Source organism: Coregonus clupeaformis, chromosome 19 (genome assembly GCF_020615455.1).
Source record: "Coregonus clupeaformis isolate EN_2021a chromosome 19, ASM2061545v1, whole genome shotgun sequence".
In the NCBI taxonomy this organism is placed as follows: domain Eukaryota; kingdom Metazoa; phylum Chordata; class Actinopteri; order Salmoniformes; family Salmonidae; genus Coregonus; species Coregonus clupeaformis.
The window spans coordinates 46,076,521-46,097,977 of NC_059210.1; the positions used below are offsets into that span (position 1 = coordinate 46,076,521).

The 21,457-nt window shown below is 44.6% G+C and overlaps 1 protein-coding gene across 1 annotated transcript in view; it reads left to right on the forward strand.

Moving 5' to 3' along the window:
* The window catches only part of LOC121531214 (SH3 and multiple ankyrin repeat domains protein 3-like), a 159,458-nt gene that overhangs the window by 66,955 nt on the left and 71,046 nt on the right, over nt 1-21,457 (forward strand). Inside the window, exon 11 of the mRNA XM_045204981.1 lies at nt 7,167-7,280. Within this exon, the coding sequence (XP_045060916.1) occupies nt 7,167-7,280 (114 nt within the window). The remainder of the gene's footprint in view (nt 1-7,166; nt 7,281-21,457) is intronic.

The following is a 21,457-nucleotide window of genomic DNA, read 5'->3' on the forward strand; positions in this document are numbered from 1 at the left end:
GCAGGACATAAACCGATATGGCTCTGAACGGATGTCCCAACTCCGCCCTTTCCTCTCTGCCAAACTGACGTTGGTCTAAGTACAGATGTGTACACTGGAACATTTGTACATTGTCAGAGGCAACCCATCTGTCTAGAGAGACTAGGGATATGGAGTCGAATAAGCCTTGAGACTTGCATACCAAGTGTGTGTGTATGTGTGTATGTGTGTGTGTGTGTGTGTGCGTGTGTGTTCGAGAAGATGCAGTTGTGCTCTCTCTCTATTACTGCAGATTGAACCGAGGTTTAATAAAGTGTGCAGGGCTCCCAATCTAATAACAACTGCACTAAGGTTATTGGAATGCTCCCTGTACACACACACACACACACACACACACACACATACACACACACACACACACAAAATCATACTGAACAAACGCCTTACTCATCACCTTCCACCCACCCACAGCAGTTCCACACAGACTGTAGTCAGACTGTAGTCAGACACACTAAACATAGCATACCGTATCTGTAATATTTACTCTGTGTCATGATCAATTACTGTACATCTCATTTGCACTTAAGCCTCATATCCACCAGATGCATCAAACTGTTTGCGTTCCGGCAGAAGTAATTCATTGTCAACTCGTGTGATGCTTTACCATGTGGTCGTACAAACGGAAGTACACACACCGACTCCAACTAGCTAGCTTTTAGCGAGTTGAAAAGTGAAGAACATGTGCATCAAGTACAAAAAATGTAGACTAGAGATCCTGCAAAACAAAACGCATATGCATCTGGTGGACATTGGGCGTTAGTATTCTCACCGTAACCATAGTAATGTCATAGTATGTTACCCAAATGCAGCATTATACTGCTAAATGTGCAACCCGTATGCTATACTACATGTACCCATGTACAGTATTTACTGCATACAGTATTCACTATGCAAATGGTCTCATATGTCCCTGTGGTGGAAAGGTACATACAGTAAATTAGCATTGTATACTCTGTCAGTTCTCTCTCTCTCTCTCTCTCTCATATCAAAGATCTTAGACTTTATATCCGCCAGACTGTGCAGCAAGAAGGTATACATTGATGCATCCTTAACGTTTGACAAAATTCCATCTTTTTGCCTATCCGTATTACACATATCCATGTGCTTTCACAGCAGTCAAGTTATATAACATGTAAGTTATACAACATATATGTTTATATTCGTACATAGAAGAAAAAAAAGTTGTAGACGCTACCCTTACTGCTATCACTAATTGGTGGCGTGACCCACTAAGGCGGTAAGCCCAGAGATGACAAAGTATGATGGCTGCGAGTTCGAATCCCCAAGGTTGTTATTTGAGGAAAGAATGCTTCACTGTTGGTCCTCAAGTCAAATAACGCATATGTGACAAAGTAGATGATTGTAAAACGTTGTACATGTAAGTGTAACCTACACATCTATGTAATGTAGCGACGGTTATTTATGTAGTAGTGCCAATTCTATGTGTTGGTCTGCAAGAACTACTCCAACAACAAGGTCCTCATCAAATGTATTTGTAATCTTTAATTTCCAAAGGTTTGCCTGCACTTCTCTTCTGTTCACAACACACTACCACAGTTAGTGCAGGCCTACATTTGAAGGGTAGCTTAAGCCTACAGTGTGCCACCCCACCAAGCCATGTGAAGTGAGTGATTTAGGTTGTTTCACAAATATGGTTTGCATAGGTTATTACTGTGCTTGTAATAGGCTGTTTGGGGGTAAAGCTTCTCAGGTGAAAGCGCGTGCATGTGATTGGGATGACGAACAGAACGTGCCATTTCACTTTTGTCATTGTATCAAATGTAAGGTAAACTACAAGAAGTAGGTTACAATTGTAGAAACTTAATCAATAGCTTTTCAAACTGCATGCCCTGGGAGCACAGCCTTGGGAGTGCACACAGTGTAGACTACCTGTGATTTCAATATCTGGTAACTTTTTTATTTCGCTTTGTAAATTGACTGGATGTAGGTTACAATAGCCTCAACAACCGGATGTTCAGGTATTCAGGGGAAATGCAAAGAGAGCCTGTGCCACGACTTCCACTTTTGGACTTTAACAAGGCGACACTCTATCTTAACTCCTCCTCCACATTTACTTGATTGGCTGAACAGTGCAGAAGAGAACCTCCCCCGAAAGTAGACTTTCTTCTTGTCAAGACCAGTATGTAGGGGATTCAGGCTTTTATTTGAAGTATTTTACACTTGCTACATTAGGTTAAGGTTACAATTGTAGAAACGTATCCAATAGTGTAGCTTTTCAAACTGCATGCCGGGGACTGGGAGCGCAGCCTCAGGAGTGCACACAGTGTATGCTACCTGTGATTTCATTATCTGATAACTTGTTTTATTTCACAGTTTAAATTGACTGGATATATTCACTGCAGTATTAAGCCTAACATTGAGCTAATTATATAATTATGAGCTAATAAGCATATGCTTCTAACTTAGGCTACATCTCTCGAACATGTCTGTCTTCATTGTTCTGTTGCGCAATTACACACCTGGCCTCTCTGCTGCCTCGGCTATTCCTTTTACATCTTGTGAAGTCCCAGGAAAAGCCAGACTACAATAGCTTGTTGGACACTTATTTTGACCTATTTTCTTTACTTATAGCCTATTGGAGGAGAGTGAATGTAAAATAGGCTACATCATTAAGAACTGTCTGGGAGTTGGAAAGGAGAGAGAGACAGCACATCTCAGTGTCAGAAGAAGCCCATCATTATTTTCCAATGGTAGGCCTATCTTAGCACTGATACATCCTTACAAAATACATCATATACAGTGCCTTTGGAAAGTATTCAGACCCCTTGACTTTTTCCATATTTTGTTAGGTTACAGCCTTATTCTAAAATTGATTACGTTAGATTTTTTCCTCATCAATCTACACACAATACCCCATTATGACAAAGCATAAACTCGTTTTTTAAAATTGTTTTCTAATAAAAAAAAGAAAGATTAATGAAATATAACATTTACATAAGTATTCAGACCCTACACTCAGGACTTTGTTGAAGCACCTTTGGCAGCGATTACAGGCTTGAGTCTTCTTGGGTATGACGCTACAAGCTTGGCACACCTGTATTTGGGGAGTTTCTCCCATTCTTCTCTGCAGATCCTCTCAAGCTCTGTCAGGTTAGATGGGGCACCGCTGCACAGCTATTTTCAGGTCTCTCCAGAGATGTTCGATCAGGTTCAAGTCTGGGCTCTGGCTGGGCCACTCAAGGACATTCAGAGACTCGTCCCGAAGCCACTCCTGTGTAGTCTTGGCAGTGTGCTTAGGGTTGTTGTCCTGTTGGAAGGTGAACCTTCGCCCCAGTCTGAGGTCCTGAGCACTCTGGAGCAGGTTTTCATCAAGGATCACCCTGCACTTTGCTCCGTTCATCTTTGCCTCGATCCTGACTAGTCTCCCAGTCCCTGCTGCTGAAAAACGTCCCCACAGCATGATGCTGCCACTACCATGCTTCACAATAGGGATGATGCCAGGTTTCCTCCAGACGTAATGGTTGGCATTCAGGCCAAAGAGTTCAATCTTGGTTTCATCAGACCAGAGAATCTTGTTTCTCATGGTCTGAGAGTCTTTAGGTGCCTTTTTGCAAACTCCAAGCGAGCTGTCATGTGCCTTTTACTGAGGAGTGGCTTCTGTCTGTCACTCTACCATAAAGGCCTAATTGGTGGAGTGTCTCGTAGCTCTACGGGCAATTCCTTCGACCTCATGACTTGGTTTTTGCTCTGACATGCACTGTCAACTGTGGGACCTTATATAGACAGGTTTGTGCCTTTCCAAATCATGTCCAATCAATTGAATTTACCACAGGTGGACTCCAATCAAGTTGTATAAACAGCTCAAGGATGATCAATGGAAACAGGATATACCTATGCTCAGTTTCGAGTCTCATAGCAAAGGGTCTGAATACTTATGTAAATAAGGTATTTTAGTTTTTTGTTTTTAATACATTTGCAAACATTTCTAAAAAACTGTTTTTGCTTTGTCGTTATGGGGTATTGTGTGTAGATTGATTAGGGGGGGGGACAATTTATTCCAGTTTATAATAAGGCTGTAACGTAAAAAAATGTGGAAAAAGTCAAAGGGTCTGAATACTGCTATGTGTGTGTTTAAGTTAGTGAGCAAGAGAGACAGAGAGAGAATATAGTTTAGTGTGTGCGGGGTGAGAGTGAATATTTATGTGTGTGGAAATGACTCAGCTTTGAGCAGTGGCGCGAGGCTAGGCTGAAATTAAAATGAGCTGTTGGTCGTCACACACACACACAAACACACTTGGTGGGGATGCGGTGGAGCTTGCAGGCAGGGCAGGATGTGTGTGGAGTATAAATAGCTCTGCATCGCCCTGATGCTATTTCTGGACCAGGCATCGTGATACTCAACCGCAGGCAACCTCAGACAGGACACTGACTTTTTACCGCTTTACTAAGTGAAACATTTTGAAACCCAGTTTAAAGGACTATACCACCAACGCATCTGTTGTTGTTCCATGAGGTGACTGAAACCCTTAGTTGTGATCATCTGTCCTCTGTGTCACCCACTGCTGTTTACCTGTAGAGGTGATTATGAACGCGTATGAAGCCTGTGGTGGTGTAGTACTGTAGCAGTTGTTGTCCAGTGTTTGGCTGATCTATGTCCTGCTGAGGTGTTGATTGTGAACTGTTTGGCAAATGTAGCTTTACACTGTTTTATACCATGAGCTTTTGGCTTTAACCTCAGTCACTGACTCACAGTCACTCATCATACAACACACTGTTATTATTGTCTGGTTATACCTCTTCTCTCCCCTCCATCAACACCATGTCCTATTTCACTGTTATTTCTCCCCCATTTAGCTCCTTCCCTTCTTCTTGACCTCTCTATATTTCCTTAATATCTTCTCCCTCTCTCTACTCTCTTCCCTCTACGTTTCTCCCTCTTTCCCTCTCTCTGGCCTTTCTCCCAGCGCAGCCTGGGTAGTGAAAGAAACACTGGTGCCACTTCGTCACTAAACACACACAGCTCTGTTGCAGGGCCACTGAGTGCCAACGTCTGTTTCCCAGGGACAGTAGTCATGTGGCCTTGGCACACGCCACAAGAGAGTGGCAGTATAAGGGTGACACTCCTAAAACAGGCCTTGTTCTGTGCGTATGTGTGTGTGTCTGTGTCTGTTAGTTTTGTGTGTGTGTGTGTGTCTCAAGGAACCAGGGTTATTTGAGGTTTTTACAAAGTGTATTTCATCTGCTGTCACTCACACTTTGCCCCCCCCATCTCTCTCTCTTTCTCTTTATTTTTCTCTCTCTCTCTCCAGAGTGGGTGATCGGTCATGGTCATCTTTAGTCACAGTCGGGTTGTGGTAGCGGCACTGTCAGGGGTCTTATTGCATGGTGTTCAAATGCACACTCACACACAAGAACACAATCCTCGCAGAGTAAAGATGAGGGAATGATTACATTCTCATCTGGATTTACATGTAAAGCGAATAAACTTGTACACTGTTAAATCGTTGAAGGTCCCTGAAGGTCTACCACGTTTCACTGTTGACACACTTCTGAATGGCTTAGTGCAGTGTACTGGTTCTGTGCCAAGTTAACGTACAGGGAGAGGTAGAGAGGGAGTATACCCAGGAGATTCACAGTGATGCAGGTTTAAGCTATGATCAGAGGGCATGTTTCCTCCACCAGAAGGGGTCGATGCAACTCCTTTTACTGATCAGAGTGAACCCTGCCTGTGCTCGGAGCTCTGGGATTGGGCGTCTGGTTCTATGCTGATTTTCTATTGGTAATGTAGCAGATGTGAACTAGGAGTCTAGTGAAGTGCTAGTGCAGTTGCCAATGTATGGTGACGTCACCTGTCCTGAGATGTAAGAAGTCAACTGTCGCTCACAGTGTGAGATTGGGAATTCATCCTCCTATTCAGGAAAAATCATTCAGACATCCCAATAATCCAACATGTTAACATCCCATCATTCTAACATTCTCCAGACCAGCCACATGCTGCAACCTGACTTTGCCGTAACCTAGCAACCATGGAAGAATGAGGCTCAGTGGAGCACAGCCAGAGTTCCAGCTGGTGTTCTCTGGTGTGTGCGTGTGTGTGTTTTTGTGTGTTTTCTTGTGTGTGTGTGCCGAAATATATGTGTGTCCAGCTATTTAGCCTTCTTGTTAGCCTGTGTGTGCTAGGGGTAATGTGTGTGTGTGTGTGTGTGTGTGTGTGTGTGTGTGTGCGTGACAAAATATATGTGTGTTCAGCTCTTTAGCCTTCTTTGTTAGCCTGTGTGTGCTAGGGGTAATGCATGTGTGTGTGTGTGTGTGTGTTGGGGTAATGGATGAGCTTAGTGGAAATGAGCGCTTGTCTCAGTCCTGCAGCGAAGATCAATATCAACCATACATTCATCTCTAATTACCACAGCAGGGCTCACACGCACACACACACGCACACACACACACACACACACACACACACACACACACACACACACACACACACACACACACACACACACACACACACACACACACACACACACACACACACACACACACACACACACATACACAAGAGAACACACACAGTTGCCTTGGCTAAGAACACACACAACCCCTTCTAATGAAATATATAATGGCTAGCTACTTAGTGATTGCCAGTGGTGGGTATGTGTCTGTTATTTTGAGGAAATGAAATGGTCTCCGTCTTCTGACATCAATGGGACTTCCTGGTTAAATAAAGGTTACAATTTTAATAAAAACATTCAGTTGTGTCCACTTTATCCACAAAGCATACAAGAACTGTGTGATTATTAACTGACTCCACTCAACATTCTGTGACATCGACTTCCCTTTCAGTCACAGTGGAAACTCATCTGTTAACCTGCAATGTACTGTACATATGCTGTAGTTAACTATTTCTCTCTCTCTCTCTCTCTCTCTCTCTCTCTCTCTCTTTCTCTATCTCTCTCTTTCTCTCTCTCTCTCTCTCTCTCTCTCTCTCTCTCTCTCTCTCTCTCTCTCTCTCTCTCTCTCTCTCTCTCTCTCTCTCTCTCTCTCTTTCTCTCTCTCTCTCTGTCTGTCTCTCTCGCTCTCTGTCTCTCTCTCTCTTTCTTGCTCTCTCTTTCTCTCTTTCTCTCTGTCTGTCTCTCTCTCTGTCTCTCCCTCCCCCCCTGTGTCAGTGTTGAGTATAGGAGAAGGAGGTTTCTGGGAGGGCACGGTCAAGGGGAGAACAGGCTGGTTCCCTGCCGACTGTGTGGAAGAGGTTCAGATGAGACAGTACGACCCTCGGCTAGGTAAGGACTGGAGAACACACACACGGGTATACACAACATACACTCTCACTATTCACAGTGTGAACTTACTTGGGTTCCCTAGCCCTGTCCACGGGCTGGTGGAACTATGGGTACTGTCCACGGTGCTGAACAGGCTGGTGGAACTATGTGTGCTGTCCACTGTGCTGAACAGGCTGGTGGAACTATGGGTGCTGTCCACGGTGCTGAACAGGCTGGTGGAACTATGGGTGCTGCCACGATGATGAACAGGCTGGTGGAACTATAGGTGCTGTCCACGGTGCTGAACAGGCTGGTGGAACTATGGGTGCTACCACGGTGCTGAACAGGCTGGTGGAACTATAGGTGCTGTCCACGGTGCTGAACAGGCTGGTGGAACTATGGGTGCTGCCACGGTGCTGATTCAGTACTGTATGTACAATATTATGTATGCTGAACTCTAATGTTTATACCCTCGCTGACTGCGGACACACACACACAAATGAATGCACGCGCGCACACACACACCTGAAGATGCTCACAAACACATGATCTACTCCCACATACTCTGTTGAGGAGGTGTCAAACCTTTCCCACCAGAAGTTAAGCAGAGCCCATAAAATGACATGGGGAAAACATACAGGTAACTTCCAAAATAATGGAAAGAATTGAGTCTCAGTCACCAGGTCTCAACCCAATTGAACACTTATGGGAGATTCTGGAGCAGCGCCTGTGTTAGCGATTTCCACCACCATCAACAAATGATGGAATTTCTCGTGAAAGAATGTTGTCACATCCCTCCAATAGAGTTCCAGAGAATTGTAAAATCTATGCCAAGTTGCATTGAAGCTGTTCTGGCTCGTGGTGGCCCAACGCCCTATTAACACACTTTATGTTGGTGTTTCCTTTATTTTGGCAGTTACATGTACATGTTGCATTCATTAATAAACTCTCTATCTTTGCATGTTTAGATTAACAGTCAATACGTACGCTATACAGTGCATTCGGAAAGTATTCAGACCCCTTCACATTTTCCACATTTTGTTACGTTACAGCCTTATTCTAAAATGTATTAAATAAATAAAAATGCTCATCAATCTACACACAATACCCCATAATGACAAAGCTGAAACAGGTTTTTATAAACTTTTGCAAATGTATTAAATATAAAAAACAGAAATACCTTATTTACATAAGTATTCAGACCCTTTGCTATGAGACTCGAAATTGAGCTCAGGTGCATCCTGTTTCCATTGATCATCCTTGAGCTGTTTCTACAACTTAATTGGAGTCCACCTGTGGTAAATTCAATTGATTGGACATAATTTGGAAAGGCACACACCTGTCTATATAAGGTCCCACAGTTTACAGTGCATGTCAGAGCAAAAACCAAGCCATGAGGTCGAAGGAATTGCCCGTAGAGCTCCGAGACAGGATTGTGTCAAGACACAGATACCTGGGGAAGGGTACCAAAACATTTCTGCAGCATTGAAGGTCCCCAAGATCACAGTGGCCTCCATCATTCTTAAATGGAAGAAGTTTGGAACCACAAAGACTCTTCCCCGATTGCTCAGTTTGGCCGGGCGGCCAGCTCTAGGAAGAGTCTTTGTGGTTCCAAACTTCTTCCATTTAAGAATGATGGAGGCCACTGTGATCTTGGGGACCTTCAATGCTGCAGAAATGTTTTGGCCTCCACTCTTCTGGGAAGGCTTTCCACTAGATGTTGGAACATGGCTGCGGGGACTTGCTTCCATTCAGCCACAACAGCATTAGTGAGGTCGAACACTGATGTTGGGCGATTAGGTCTGGCTCGCAGTCGGCGTTCAAATTCATCCCAAAGGTGTTCGATGGGGTTGAGGTCAGGGCTCTGTGCAGGCCAGTCATGTTCTTCCACACCGATCTAGACAAACCATTTCTGTATGGACTGCGCTTTGTGCACGGGGGCATTGTCACGCTGAAACAGGAAAGGCCTTCCCCAAACTGTTGCCACAAAGTTGGAAGCACAGAATCGTCTAGAATGTCATTGTTTGCTGTAGCGTTAAGATTTCGCTTCACTGGAACTAAGGGGCATAGCCCGAACCATGAAAAACAGCCCCAGACCATTATTCCACCTCCACCAAACTTGACAGTTGGCACTATGCATTGGGGCAGGTTGCTTTCTACTGGCATCCGCCAAACCCAGATTCGTCTGTGGGACTGCCAGATGGTGAAGCATGATTCATCACTCCAGAGAACGCGTTTCAACTGCTCCAAAGTCCAATGTCAGCGAGCTTTCCACGACTCCAGCTGACGCTTGGCATTGTGCATGGTGTTCTTAGGCTTGTGAGCGACTGCTCGGCCATGGAAACCTATTTCATGAAGCTCCCGACGAACAGTTATTGTGCTGACGTTGGTTCCAGAGGCAGTTTGGAACTCGGTAGTGAGTGTTGCAACCGAGGATAGATGATTTTTATGAGCCGTTGTTGCTCCTAGACGTTTCCACTTCACAATAACAGCACTTACAGTTGACCGGGGCAGCTCTAGCAGGACAGAAATCTGACGAACTGACTTGTTGGAAAGGTGACATCCTTTGACGGTACCACGCTGAAAGTCACTGAGCTCTTCAGTAAGGCCATTCTACTGCCAATGTTTGTTTATGGAAATTACATGGCTGTGTGCTCGATTTATACACCTCTCAGTACCGAATCCATTAATTTGAAGGCTAAGGTATTGACCCGATGGTCACTCTGACAGAGCTCCAGAGTTCCTCTGTGGAGATGAGAGAACCTTCCAGAAGGACAACCATCTTTGCAGCACTCCACCAATCAGGCCTTTATGGTAGAGTGGCCAGACGGAAGCCACTCCTCAGTAAAAGGCACATGACAGCCCGCTTGGAGTTTGCCAAAACTCACCTAAAGGACTCTCAGACCATGAGAAACAAGATTCTCTGGTCTGATGAAACCAAGATTGAACTCTTTGGCCTGAATGCGAAGCATCACATCTGGAGGAAACCAGGTACCGCTCATCACCTGGCCAATACCATCTCTACGGTGAAGCATGGTGGTGGCTTCATCATGCTGTTTGGATGTTTTTCAGCGGCAGGGACTGGGAGACTAGTCAGGACAAGGGAAAGATGAACGGAGCAAAGTACAGAGAGATCCTTGATGGAAACCTGCTCCAGAGCGCTCAGAGCCTCAGACTGGGGCGAAAGTTCACCTTCCAACAGGACAATGACCCTAAGCACACAGACAAGTCTCTGAATATCCTTGAGTGGCCCAGCCAGAGCCCAGACTTGAACCCGATCAAACATATTTAGAGAAACCTGAAAATAGCTGTGCAGCGACTCTCCCCATCCAACCTGACAGAGCTTGAGAGGATCTGCAGAGAATGGGAGATACTCCCCAAATACAGGTGTGGCAAGCTTGTAGCGTCATACCCAAGAAGACTCAAGGCTGTAATTGCTGCCAAAGGTGCTTCAGCAAAGTACTGAGTAAAGGGTCTGAATACTTATATAAATGTGATCTTTTTTGTTATTTTTATAAATTTGCAAACATTTCTAAAAACCTGTTTTTGCTTTGTCATTATGGGATATTGTGTGTAGATTGGTGAGAAGGAAAACAATATTTAATAAATGTCAGAATACGGCTGTAACGTAACAAAATGTGGCAAAAGTGAAAGGGTCTGAATACTTTCCGAAGGCACTGTATATACAAAAGTATGTGGACACGCCTTCAAATTAATGGATTCGGTACTTAGAGGTGTATAAATCGAGCACACAGCCATGTAATTTCCATAAACAAACATTGGCAGTAGAATGGCCTTACTGAAGAGCTCAGTGACTTTCAGTGTGGTACCGTCATAGGATGTCACCTTTCCAACAAGTCAGTTCGTCAGATTTCTGTCCTGCTAGAGCTGCCCCGGTCAACTGTAAGTGCTGTTATTGTGAAGTGGAAACGTCTAGGAGCAACAACGGCTCATAAAAATCATCTATCCTCGGTTGCAACACTCACTACCGAGTTCCAAACTGCCTCTGGAACCAACGTCAGCACAATAACTGTTCGTCGGGAGCTTAATGAAATAGGTTTCCATGGCCGAGCAGTCGCTCACAAGCCTAAGAACACCATGCACAATGCCAAGCGTCAGCTGGAGTCGTGGAAAGCTCGCTGACATTGGACTTTGGAGCAGTGGAAACGCGTTCTCTGGAGTGATGAATCATGCTTCACCATCTGGCAGTCCCACAGACGAATCTGGGTTTGGCGGATGCCAGTAGAAAGCTACCTGCCCCAATGCATAGTGCCAACTGTCAAGTTTGGTGGAGGTGGAATAATGGTCTGGGGCTGTTTTTCATGGTTCGGGCTATGCCCCTTAGTTCCAGTGAAGCGAAATCTTAACGCTACAGCAAACAATAACATTCTAGACGATTCTGTGCTTCCAACTTTGTGGCAACAGTTTGGGGAAGGCCTTTCCTGTTTCAGCGTGACAATGCCCCCGTGCACAAAGCGCAGTCCATACAGAAATGGTTTGTCTAGATCGGTGTGGAAGAACATGACTGGCCTGCACAGAGCCCTGACCTCAACCCCATCGAACACCTTTGGGATGAATTTGAACGCCGACTGTGAGCCAGGCCTAATCGCCCAACATCAGTGTTCGACCTCACTAATGCTGTTGTGGCTGAATGGAAGCAAGTCCCCGCAGCCATGTTCCAACATCTAGTGGAAAGCCTTCCCAGAAGAGTGGAGGCTGTTATAGCAGCAAAGGGGGGACCAACTCCATATTAATGCCCATGATTTTGGAATGAGATGTTCGACGAGCAGGTATCCACATACTTTTGGTCATGTAGTGTATATTCAGTGGTCAGTATCTATCCAGTCATATGGTCAGTCTTAGTAGATGTATTTTGAATGTTTTCCTGAATGTGAATGTATTATTCACTTGTGTTTGAGGGTGTGTCAGGGGAGGGTTTTGTGGAAATGGGTGTTGAGGAATGTCTGTTGTCTTGCCCCCCCCGTCCCTTGAGGAATCCTGCCCCTTTATGGGATCAGGGGGTGAGGAGAGAGTGCCTGGGTGAGAGTGCGAGAGGCTGAGAAAAGGGTGGTCTCTAAATACAGGAGGGAGTGAGATAGTGAGGGAGAAGAGTAAGGGAGGATCCACTAAAGGACAGAAGAGAAAAAAATAATGTGAGGCAGCTCTCTTTCTTTCTCTGCTCTCCCTCCTGTCTTTCCTTATTCCCTCTCCTCTCTTGTTGTTTCCCCCCTCTCCCTCGGTTATCTCCCTCTCTCTCCTCAATTTGTCACTTTCCCCTCTTCTCTCTCTGTTTCCCTCCCTCCCTCCCTCCTCCCTCCCTCCCTCCCTCCCTCCCTCCCCACACTTCTCCTTCTCATTCCATGTCCTTCACTTCTTTCCACTTGGTATTGAAGAACAGAAACGTTATATATTTTTTTAGAGTGTTGATTAACTCAGCAAATGATTTTGGTGCAATAAATAAGTGTAGCTAAATAGATAATGCTCAACGGTTAATGATATGCAGTTGTTTTTTAAGGAATTTGATGTATCCTAGGATACTTCAACAGGGATGAAATAATAGGTAACATACTAGAGGACACACACACAGAAAGACAAGCACACACAAACTCAGGCACACACACTCACACACGTAGACACAAGCATGCACACACTTAGACAAACACACACACACACACTTGTTTATCTGGTAAGCATTGAGGCATCACTGACAGTCAGGGCAATATGTCTCAGTTCAGTGAAGCAGGAAAGACAGCCCTGTCTAAAATTAACTAACCTAAACAACACTGCTCCATATGTGTGTGTGTGTGTGTGTGTGTGTGTGTGTGTGTGTGTGTGTGTGTGTGTGTGTGTGTGTGTGTGTGTGTGTGTGTGTGTGTGTGTGTGTGTGTGTGTGTGTGTGGGTGTGTGTCTGTGTCTGTGTCTGTGTGTGTGTGTCTGTGTCTGTGTGTGCACCCATGTGTGTGCGTGAGTGTGTAGTTGTATGGAAGTTGTATTGAAATCAGAGTGTGGGTTTGTGAGTAACTGACTGTGTGCTGCAGGGTCTCTTATACATCAACCCTGTGTCGTGACTCTCACTGTGTCATGCCCCTTTATCTAGCCAACTGTCTTTGTCTCTCTCTCCCTCTCTGTCTCTTTCTCTCTCTTTTTCTCTCTCCCCCCATTCTCTCTCGTTCCACCTCTCTGTGTTGATTAACGATAAGGTTTTAGTCAGGGTCAGAGAGAGATAGATTGAGAATGAGAGAGAGAGAGAGAGAGAGAGAGAGAGAGAGAGAGAGAGAGAGAGAGAGAGAGAGAGAGAGAGAGAGAGAGAGAGAGAGAGAGAGAGAGAGAGAGAGAGAGAGATAGGGGGATGGATAGGGGTAGAGTTATGGCCAGGGTCAGGCCATCAGTGAATCTCAGTTGTTATTTATTGTGACACCCATCTCTCACACACACACGCACACGCAGAGAAACACACCTGCACACAACCACATCGCCAAGGGGACATTCATCTGGGGATGACATTTTACCATTTACTGCAGGTAGGAGAGAGAGAGAGAGAGAGAGAGAGAGAGAGAGAGAGAGAGAGAGAGAGAGAGAGAGAGAGAGAGAGAGAGAGAGAGAGAGAGAGAGAGAGAGAGAGAGAGAGAGAGAGGGAAGAGGGAGAGGACGGAGGGATGAAGGGAAGGGAAAGAGAATGGGAGGAGGGAGAGACTGATGAGAGAATGAGAGAGAGAAAGAAAAGGATATTGATTGAATTCATTAACTCAACAGTGAGTGATGTATTTTACATTTACATTAGAGTCATTTAGAGGACGCTCTTATCCAGAGCGACTTACAGTTAGTGCATTCATTCAGCTCGATTGGACAACTACATATCTCAGTCGTAAGTTATTTTTATTTTTTAAGTAGCTATCAGCAAAGTCAGAGCTAGTGAGGGGGAAAAAAGTAATGTGCGAGTGTTAGTTCACAAAAGGAGGAAGAGCAGCTCCGTGAGGAAGAGCAGCTCCTTCTTGTCGAGGTTGAGCTTGAGGTGGTGGGCCGACGTCCAAGCTGAGATATCTGCCAGGCACGCAGAGAAGGGGGGAAAGAGAAAAGTAGTTGAGTGTCATCCACATAGCAATGATAGGAAAGACCATGTGAGGATATGACAGAGCCAAGTGACTTGTTGTATAGAGAGAAGAGGGCCTAGAACCGAGCCCTGGGGGACACCAGTAGTGAGAGTATGTGGTGCAGACACAGATCCTCTCCACATCACCTGGTAGGAGCGACCTAATAGGTAGGATGCAATCCAAGAGTGTGCAGAGCCTGAGATGCCCAGCCCTGAGAGGGTGGAGAGTAGGATCTGATGGTTTATGTTGTTCAAGGCAGCAGACAGATCTAGGAGGATGAGAGGAGAGAGACTCAGCTTTGGCAGTGCCGAGAGCCTCCGTGACACAGAGGAGAGCAGTCTCGGTTGAGTGACCCGTCTTGAAGCCTGACTGGTTAGGGTCAAGAAGATAATTTGGAGAGAGATAGCGAGAGAGTTGGTCAGAGACAGCACGCTCAAGTGTTTTGGAAATACAAGAAGAGATACCGGTTTGGTTTGTTTGTTGAGGAGGGGAGTGACTGGCCATTTTAAAGTCAGAGGGGACGTAACCAGTGGTCAGGGATGAGGGAAGTGAGGAATGGGAGGTCTCCAGAGATGGTCTGGAGAAGGGAGGAGGGGATGGGGTTTGAGCGGGCAGGTTGTCGGGTGGCCGGACCTCACAGTCGCAGGATTTCATCTGGAGAGAGAGGGGAGAAAGAGGTCAAGGCGTAGGGTAGTTCTGTGTGAGTGGGACCAGTGGACTCAAAAGGCTGAGTGAATGAGGAGTGGATGTCGTCAACCTTTTTTTCAAAGTGGTTGACAAAGTAATCTGCAGGGAGGGAGGGGGTGGAGGATTAAGGAGGGAGGAGAAGGTAGAGAGGAAAGAGTGAAAGGATGATAGGTCCTCCGGAAGTTTTGTTTTCCTCAGTTTTCACTCAACTGCCCGCAACCCAGTTCTGTAAGCTCGCAATGAGTCACACAGCCATGGAGCAGGAGGCGATGGCCGAACTGGCCGGGAGGAAAGGGGACAGTGCAAGTCATAGGATGCAGAAAGGGAGGAGAGTAGGGTCGAAGATGCAGAATCAGGAGACAGGAGGGAGAAGGGATTTCACAGAAGGGAGAGATGATAGGATAGAAGAGGAGAGAGTAGTGGGAGTGAGAGAGTGAAGATTGTGATGGCACATGACCATCTGGGTAGGGGCTGAGTGGTTAGGGTTGGAGGAAAGGGAGACAGAAAAATAAACAAAGTAGTGATTAAAGACCTGGAGGGGGGATGCGGTTAGATTAGAAGGCGAAAAGCCTCTAGTAAAAATGAGGTCAAGCTTATTGCCTGCATTGTGAGTGGGAGGGGACTGGGAAAGGGTGAGGTCAAAAGAGGCAAGGAGGGGAAAGAAAGAGTTGGAAATACATTTATCAAAGGTGCCCAGTTGAAAATCAGTGAGCCATCATCAGGAAATTAGCTTATCAAGGTGTCAAGCTCATTGAGGAACTCTCTAAGGGCACCTGGTGGGCGATAGATGACAATAATGTTAAGCTTGAGTGGACAAGTGACAGTGACAGCATGGAATTCAAATGAGGAGATGGACAAGTGAGTGAGGGAGACATTTCCACTTAGGAGAAATTTGTGCCACCACCGCAACGACCAGATGCTCTCGGACTATGAGTCAGATGAAGAGAGAGCAGCTGGAGTAGGAGTGTTCTCTGTTGTGATCCATGTCTCCGTCAGGGCCAAAAAGTCTAGAGACTGAAGGGCAGCATAGGCTAAGATGAACTCAGCATTCCTTTGCGCGCAGGGTACACTAAATTAGAAGGGTTGCAGCCAAGGGGTGGGGAGGGTCTGTAAAGCCTATAGGGAGAGGAGTGAGCAGGTATAGAAAACACACACATAGTTGCCAAAGCTACAAAAGAGCAACATGAGATCATCTGAAAATAACTAGGTAAGATAATCAAGTGAGAGAGTTGTGTGGAGCCTTCCTCTCTTTCCTTCTTCGAATAACTCCGCAGAACAACTCGGCAGAACCATCATTTTTTCAGCTTAAAGCTGCTGCTGTGGGTGTATAGGTGTTTGCATTTGTTTGAATGTGTGCATGTGCGCGTGACTTAGCATGCTATGGTGATCTCACATCTTATTAATCTATGTTGTGTTACTGACCGTTTTAGCTACTATTTAGTGTTAGTAACCGGGTTTGACATTTCTTAATGGTATATTTATCTTATCTTCTCTCTCTCTCTTTTCCTCCCTCCCTCTTCCCTTTCATCTCTTTCCCCCTTTGTCCCCTCATTCCCTCCCTCCCTCCTCAGTGCTGAGTAGTTGAATGACTCACAGACTTATGAATCACCAGTCAGATACAGACTGCTCTATTTTTAGCACGGGAGTCTCTCTTTCCTCCCCTCCCTCTATGTCTATACCTCCCTCTCTAGCTCCTTCTCTACTCTCCTGGTATGGTAATCACAGGACCTCTGCAACAGGAGAGAAAAGCGAGTCATGGTTGAGAGAGAAAAGAAAAGAGGAGAGAGCAGGCAGGCAGGAGAAAGAGTTGTGGGCATTGAGAGGGCATCACACACACACACACACACACATATCTAATAACTAGCTAGGGCTGCATTTGATCCCAGAGCTCTGAGATGAGAAAGTAATAATCACACTCTTACAGAAGCTCTAAAGTGCTGTGTTAACCAAGTCATTCACGTTAACACGCCTCTCTCCTTTTACTAACAGAAAGGAACTCATGGGAGGAACTGACAACATAATACAATACTAACAAATCTAATCACCAAGACATTCACTGAATCATGGCATGACCTTAGGCAGGTGTGTATAGGAGAACCCGAAAAGACGAATACTCACTTTTTTTACGTAAATCCAAATCTCTGACAGACACAGCACGATTGATCCCATCTGGTTGTGATCAGAGTGTCTCCATGGAGACCTTACCACCTTACAGCGATAAATGTTTATTGGTTATTAGCGTCTGGTGGAGGCAATATGCTAATTCTAAAACCACCGAACACACACACACACACACACTCTAAGTAACACTCTTTGTCATAGTGTTACCTGTAAGCCAGCAGAGTCAGGAGAGATATTAGCACAGCCAGAGAGAGAGGGAGGAGAGAAAAGAAGAGAGAGAGAAGAAGAAGAAGAAGAAGAAGAAGAAGAAGAAGAAGAAGAAGAAGAAGAAGAAGAAGAAGAAGAAGAAGAAGAAGAAGAAGAAGAAGAAGAAGAAGAAGAAGAAGAAGAAGAAGAAGAAGAAGAAGAAGAAGAAGAAGAAGAAGAAGAAAATAAGAGGAGAGATAGAGGAGAGAAAAGAAGAGGGAGGGAGGGAGGGAGGGAGGGAGGGAGGGAGGGAGGGAGGGAGAAAGAGAGCAATTGTAGGAGGACATGTCTTTAGCATTAATTATAATTGTACTTTTTTAATGGGGGGGGTGTACATCAGCTTTAATATTCCTTTTATAAATGTAATTGTCTGCATCATTTCCAATCACCCATATATATTTTTGGTATATATATACAGTACCAGTCAAAAGTTTGGACACACCTACTCATTCAAGGGTTTTTCTGTATTTTTACTATTTTCTACATTGTAAAATAATAGTGAAGACATCAAAACTATGAAATAACACATATGGAATCATGTAGTAACCAAAAAAGTGTTAATCAAATCAAAATATATTTTATATTTTAGATTCTTCAATGTAGCCACCCTTGGCCTTGATGACAGTTTTGCACACTCTTGGCATTCTCTCAACCAGCTTCATGAGGTAGTAACCTGGAATGCATTTCAATTAACAGGTGTGACTTCCCACATATGCTGAGCACTTGTTGGCTGCTTTTCCTTCACTCTGCGGTCCAACTCATCCCAAATCATCTCAATTGGGTTGAGGTCGGGTGATTGTGCAGGCCAGGTCATCTCATGCAGCACTCCATCATGCTCCTTCTTGGTCAAATAGCCCTTACACAGCCTGGAGGTGTGTTGGGTCATTGTCCTGTTGAAAAACAAATGATAGTCCCACTAAGCGCAAACCAGATGGGATGGCGTATCGCTGCAGAATGCTGTGGTAGCCATGCTGGTTAAGTGTGCCTTAAATTCTAAATAAATCACTGACAGTGTCACCAGCAAAGCACCTCCATACCATCACACCTCCTCCTCCATGCTTCACGGTGGGAACTACACATGCGGAGAGCAACCATTCACCTACTCTGCATCTCACAAAGACACAACGGTTGGAACCAAAAATCTCAAATTTGGACTCATCAGACCAAAGGACAGATTTCCACTGGTCTAATGTCCATTGCTCGTGTTTCTTGGCCCAAGCAAGTCTCTTCTTATTATTGGTGTCCTTTAGTAGTGGTTTCTTTGCAGCAATTCAACCATGAAGGCTTGTTTCACACAGTCTCCTCTGAACAGTTGATGTTGAGATGTGTCTGTTACTTGAACTCTGTGAAGCATTTATTTGAGCTGTAATTTCTGAGGCTGGTAACTCTAATGAACTTATCCTCTGCAGCAGAGGTAACTCTGGGTCTTTCTTTCCTGTGGCGGTCCTCATGAGATCCAGTTTCATCTTATCGCTTGATGGTTTTTGCGACTGCACTTGAAGAAACCTTCAAAGTTCTTAAAATGTTCCGTATTGACTGACCTTCATGTCTTAAAGTCATGATGGACTGTCGGTTCTCTTTGCTTATTTGAGCTGTTCTTGTCATAATATGGACTTGGTATTTCACCAAATAGGGCTATCTTCTGTAAAAAAAAAAACTTTGTCACAACACAACTGATTGGCTCAAACGCATTAAGAAGGAAAGAAATTCCACAAATTAACTTTTAACAAGGCACACCTGTTAATTGAAATGCATTCCAGGTTACTACCTCATGAAGCTGGTTGAGAGAATGTCAAGAGTGTGCAAAGCTGTCATCAAGGCAAAGGGTGGCTATTTGAAGAATCTCAAATATAAAATATATTTTGATTTGTTTAGCAGTTTTTGGGTTACTACATGATTCCATATGTGTTATTTCATAGTTTTGATGTCTTCACTATTATTCTACAATGTAGAAAATAGTAAAAATAAAGAAACACGCTTGATTGAGTAGGTGTTCTAAAACGTTTGACCGGTAGTGTATATATATATATAGTGCTTTGAAAAAGTATTTGCCCCCTTTTTAATTTTCTCTACTTTTGCATATTTGTGATACTGAATGTTATCAGATCTTTAACCAAAACCTAATATTAGATAAAGGGAACATAAGTGACCAAATAACACAACAATTACATATTTATTCCATAAACAAAGTTATGCAACACCCAATTCCCCTGTGTGAAAAAGTAATTGCCCCCTTACACTCAATAACTGGTTGTGCCACCTTTAGCTGCAATGACTCCAACCAAATGCTTCCTGTAGTTGTTGATCAGTCTCTCACGTCGCTGTGGAGGAATTTTGGCCCACTCTTCCATGCAGAACTGCTTTAACTCAGTGACGTGTGGGTTTTCAAGCATGAACTGCTCGTTTCAAGTCCTGCCACAACATCTTAATTGGGATTAGGTCTGGACTTTGACTAGGCCATTCCAAAACTTCCAATTTGTTGCTTTTTAGCAATTTTCATGTAGACTTGATTGTGTGTTTTGGATCATTGTCTTGCTGCATGACCCAGCTGCGCTTCAGCTTCAGCTCACAGACGGATGGTCTGACATTCTCCTGTAGAATTCTCTGATACAGAGCAGAATTCATGGTTCCTTCTATTAAGGCAAGTCGTCCAGGTCCTGAGGCAGCAAAGCATCCCCAAACCATCACACCACCACCACCATGCTTGACCTTTGGTATGATGTTCTTACTGTGGAATGCAGAGTTTGGTTTTCGCCAGGCATTACTGGAACCATGTCGTCCAAAATGTTATACTTTTGAATCACCTGTCCACAGAACGTTCTTCCAAGAGTCTTCATGATCATCCAGGTGCTTTTTGGCAAACTTGAGTCAACTTTTTGGACGAGATGGGTCCCATTATGCCTGGCGAAAACCAAACACTGCATTACACAGTAAGAACATAATATTAAAGGTCAAGCATGGTGGTGGTGGTGTGATGGTTTGAGTCAGTATTATTGACTGGTGATTCAGTTGAGGTCACCCTCCCTTTAGTCTTCAGACATAGAGAGAGAGAGAGAGAGAGAGAGAGAGAGAGAGAGAGAGAGAGAGAGAGAGAGAGAGAGAGAGAGAGAGAGAGAGAGAGAGAGAGAGAGAGAGAGAGAGAGAGAGAGAGAGAGAGAAGAGAGAGAGAGAGAGAGAGAGAGAGAGAGAGAGAGAGAGAGAGAGAGAGAGAGAGAGAGAGAGAGAGAGAGAGACATATCAAATCAGAATAGATGGTTGTGCTATTTGAACAATGAATCAAAGCTCTAGCAGGCCCCACAGTGGAGCAAAGACTAATCACTTTGACAAGGCGCAAATAGGGTGACACACACGCGCAAGCGCACGCACACACCAGTCAGGTAACCGTGATACAAGTCAGTATTTGACATCCATCTATGTCTGAGGACGTTGGGAGATGATGTGGAAACCAGCCACTAGAGGCAAGAGTGAGCGCTGTTACCTTCAAGTAGGTTTTACTAGGGCGTTGCGGATGGGCATACGCATCTGTCTCTGATTCCAAAGGCTGCAGGTTCGAATCCAGCAACAGAATGAGATTTTTATTTTAAGCCTATCCCAAACTCTTACTGTAACCATTCAGTGTTAATGCCTAAACTTAACCCTAACCTTAAAAATGTGGAGTTGATGCCTAAACTTAACCTTAAACACTTAGAAATTTGACGTTTGCAACAACCTTGAAATTTGATGTTTGGATGATCGTCTAATTCTGACATGAGACTGTGAGAGGTAGTTGCAGACACATCTAAAGACTGGGCTCAGATAGCACTGATAACCTGGACACACACACACACACATTTGATTTGATGGCGCCGGAGAAGATGGCTGCCGTTTTACAGCCCTCTAACCAATTGTACTATTATGTGTGTTTTTTCGCGTTATTTGTAATTTATTCTGTACATAATGTTTCTGCCATCGTCTCTTATAACCAAAAAGAGCTTCTGGATATCAGGACAGCGATTACTCACCTCGTATTGGACAAATATTTTTTCTTCAACGAGGCGGCCACAAAGGATATCC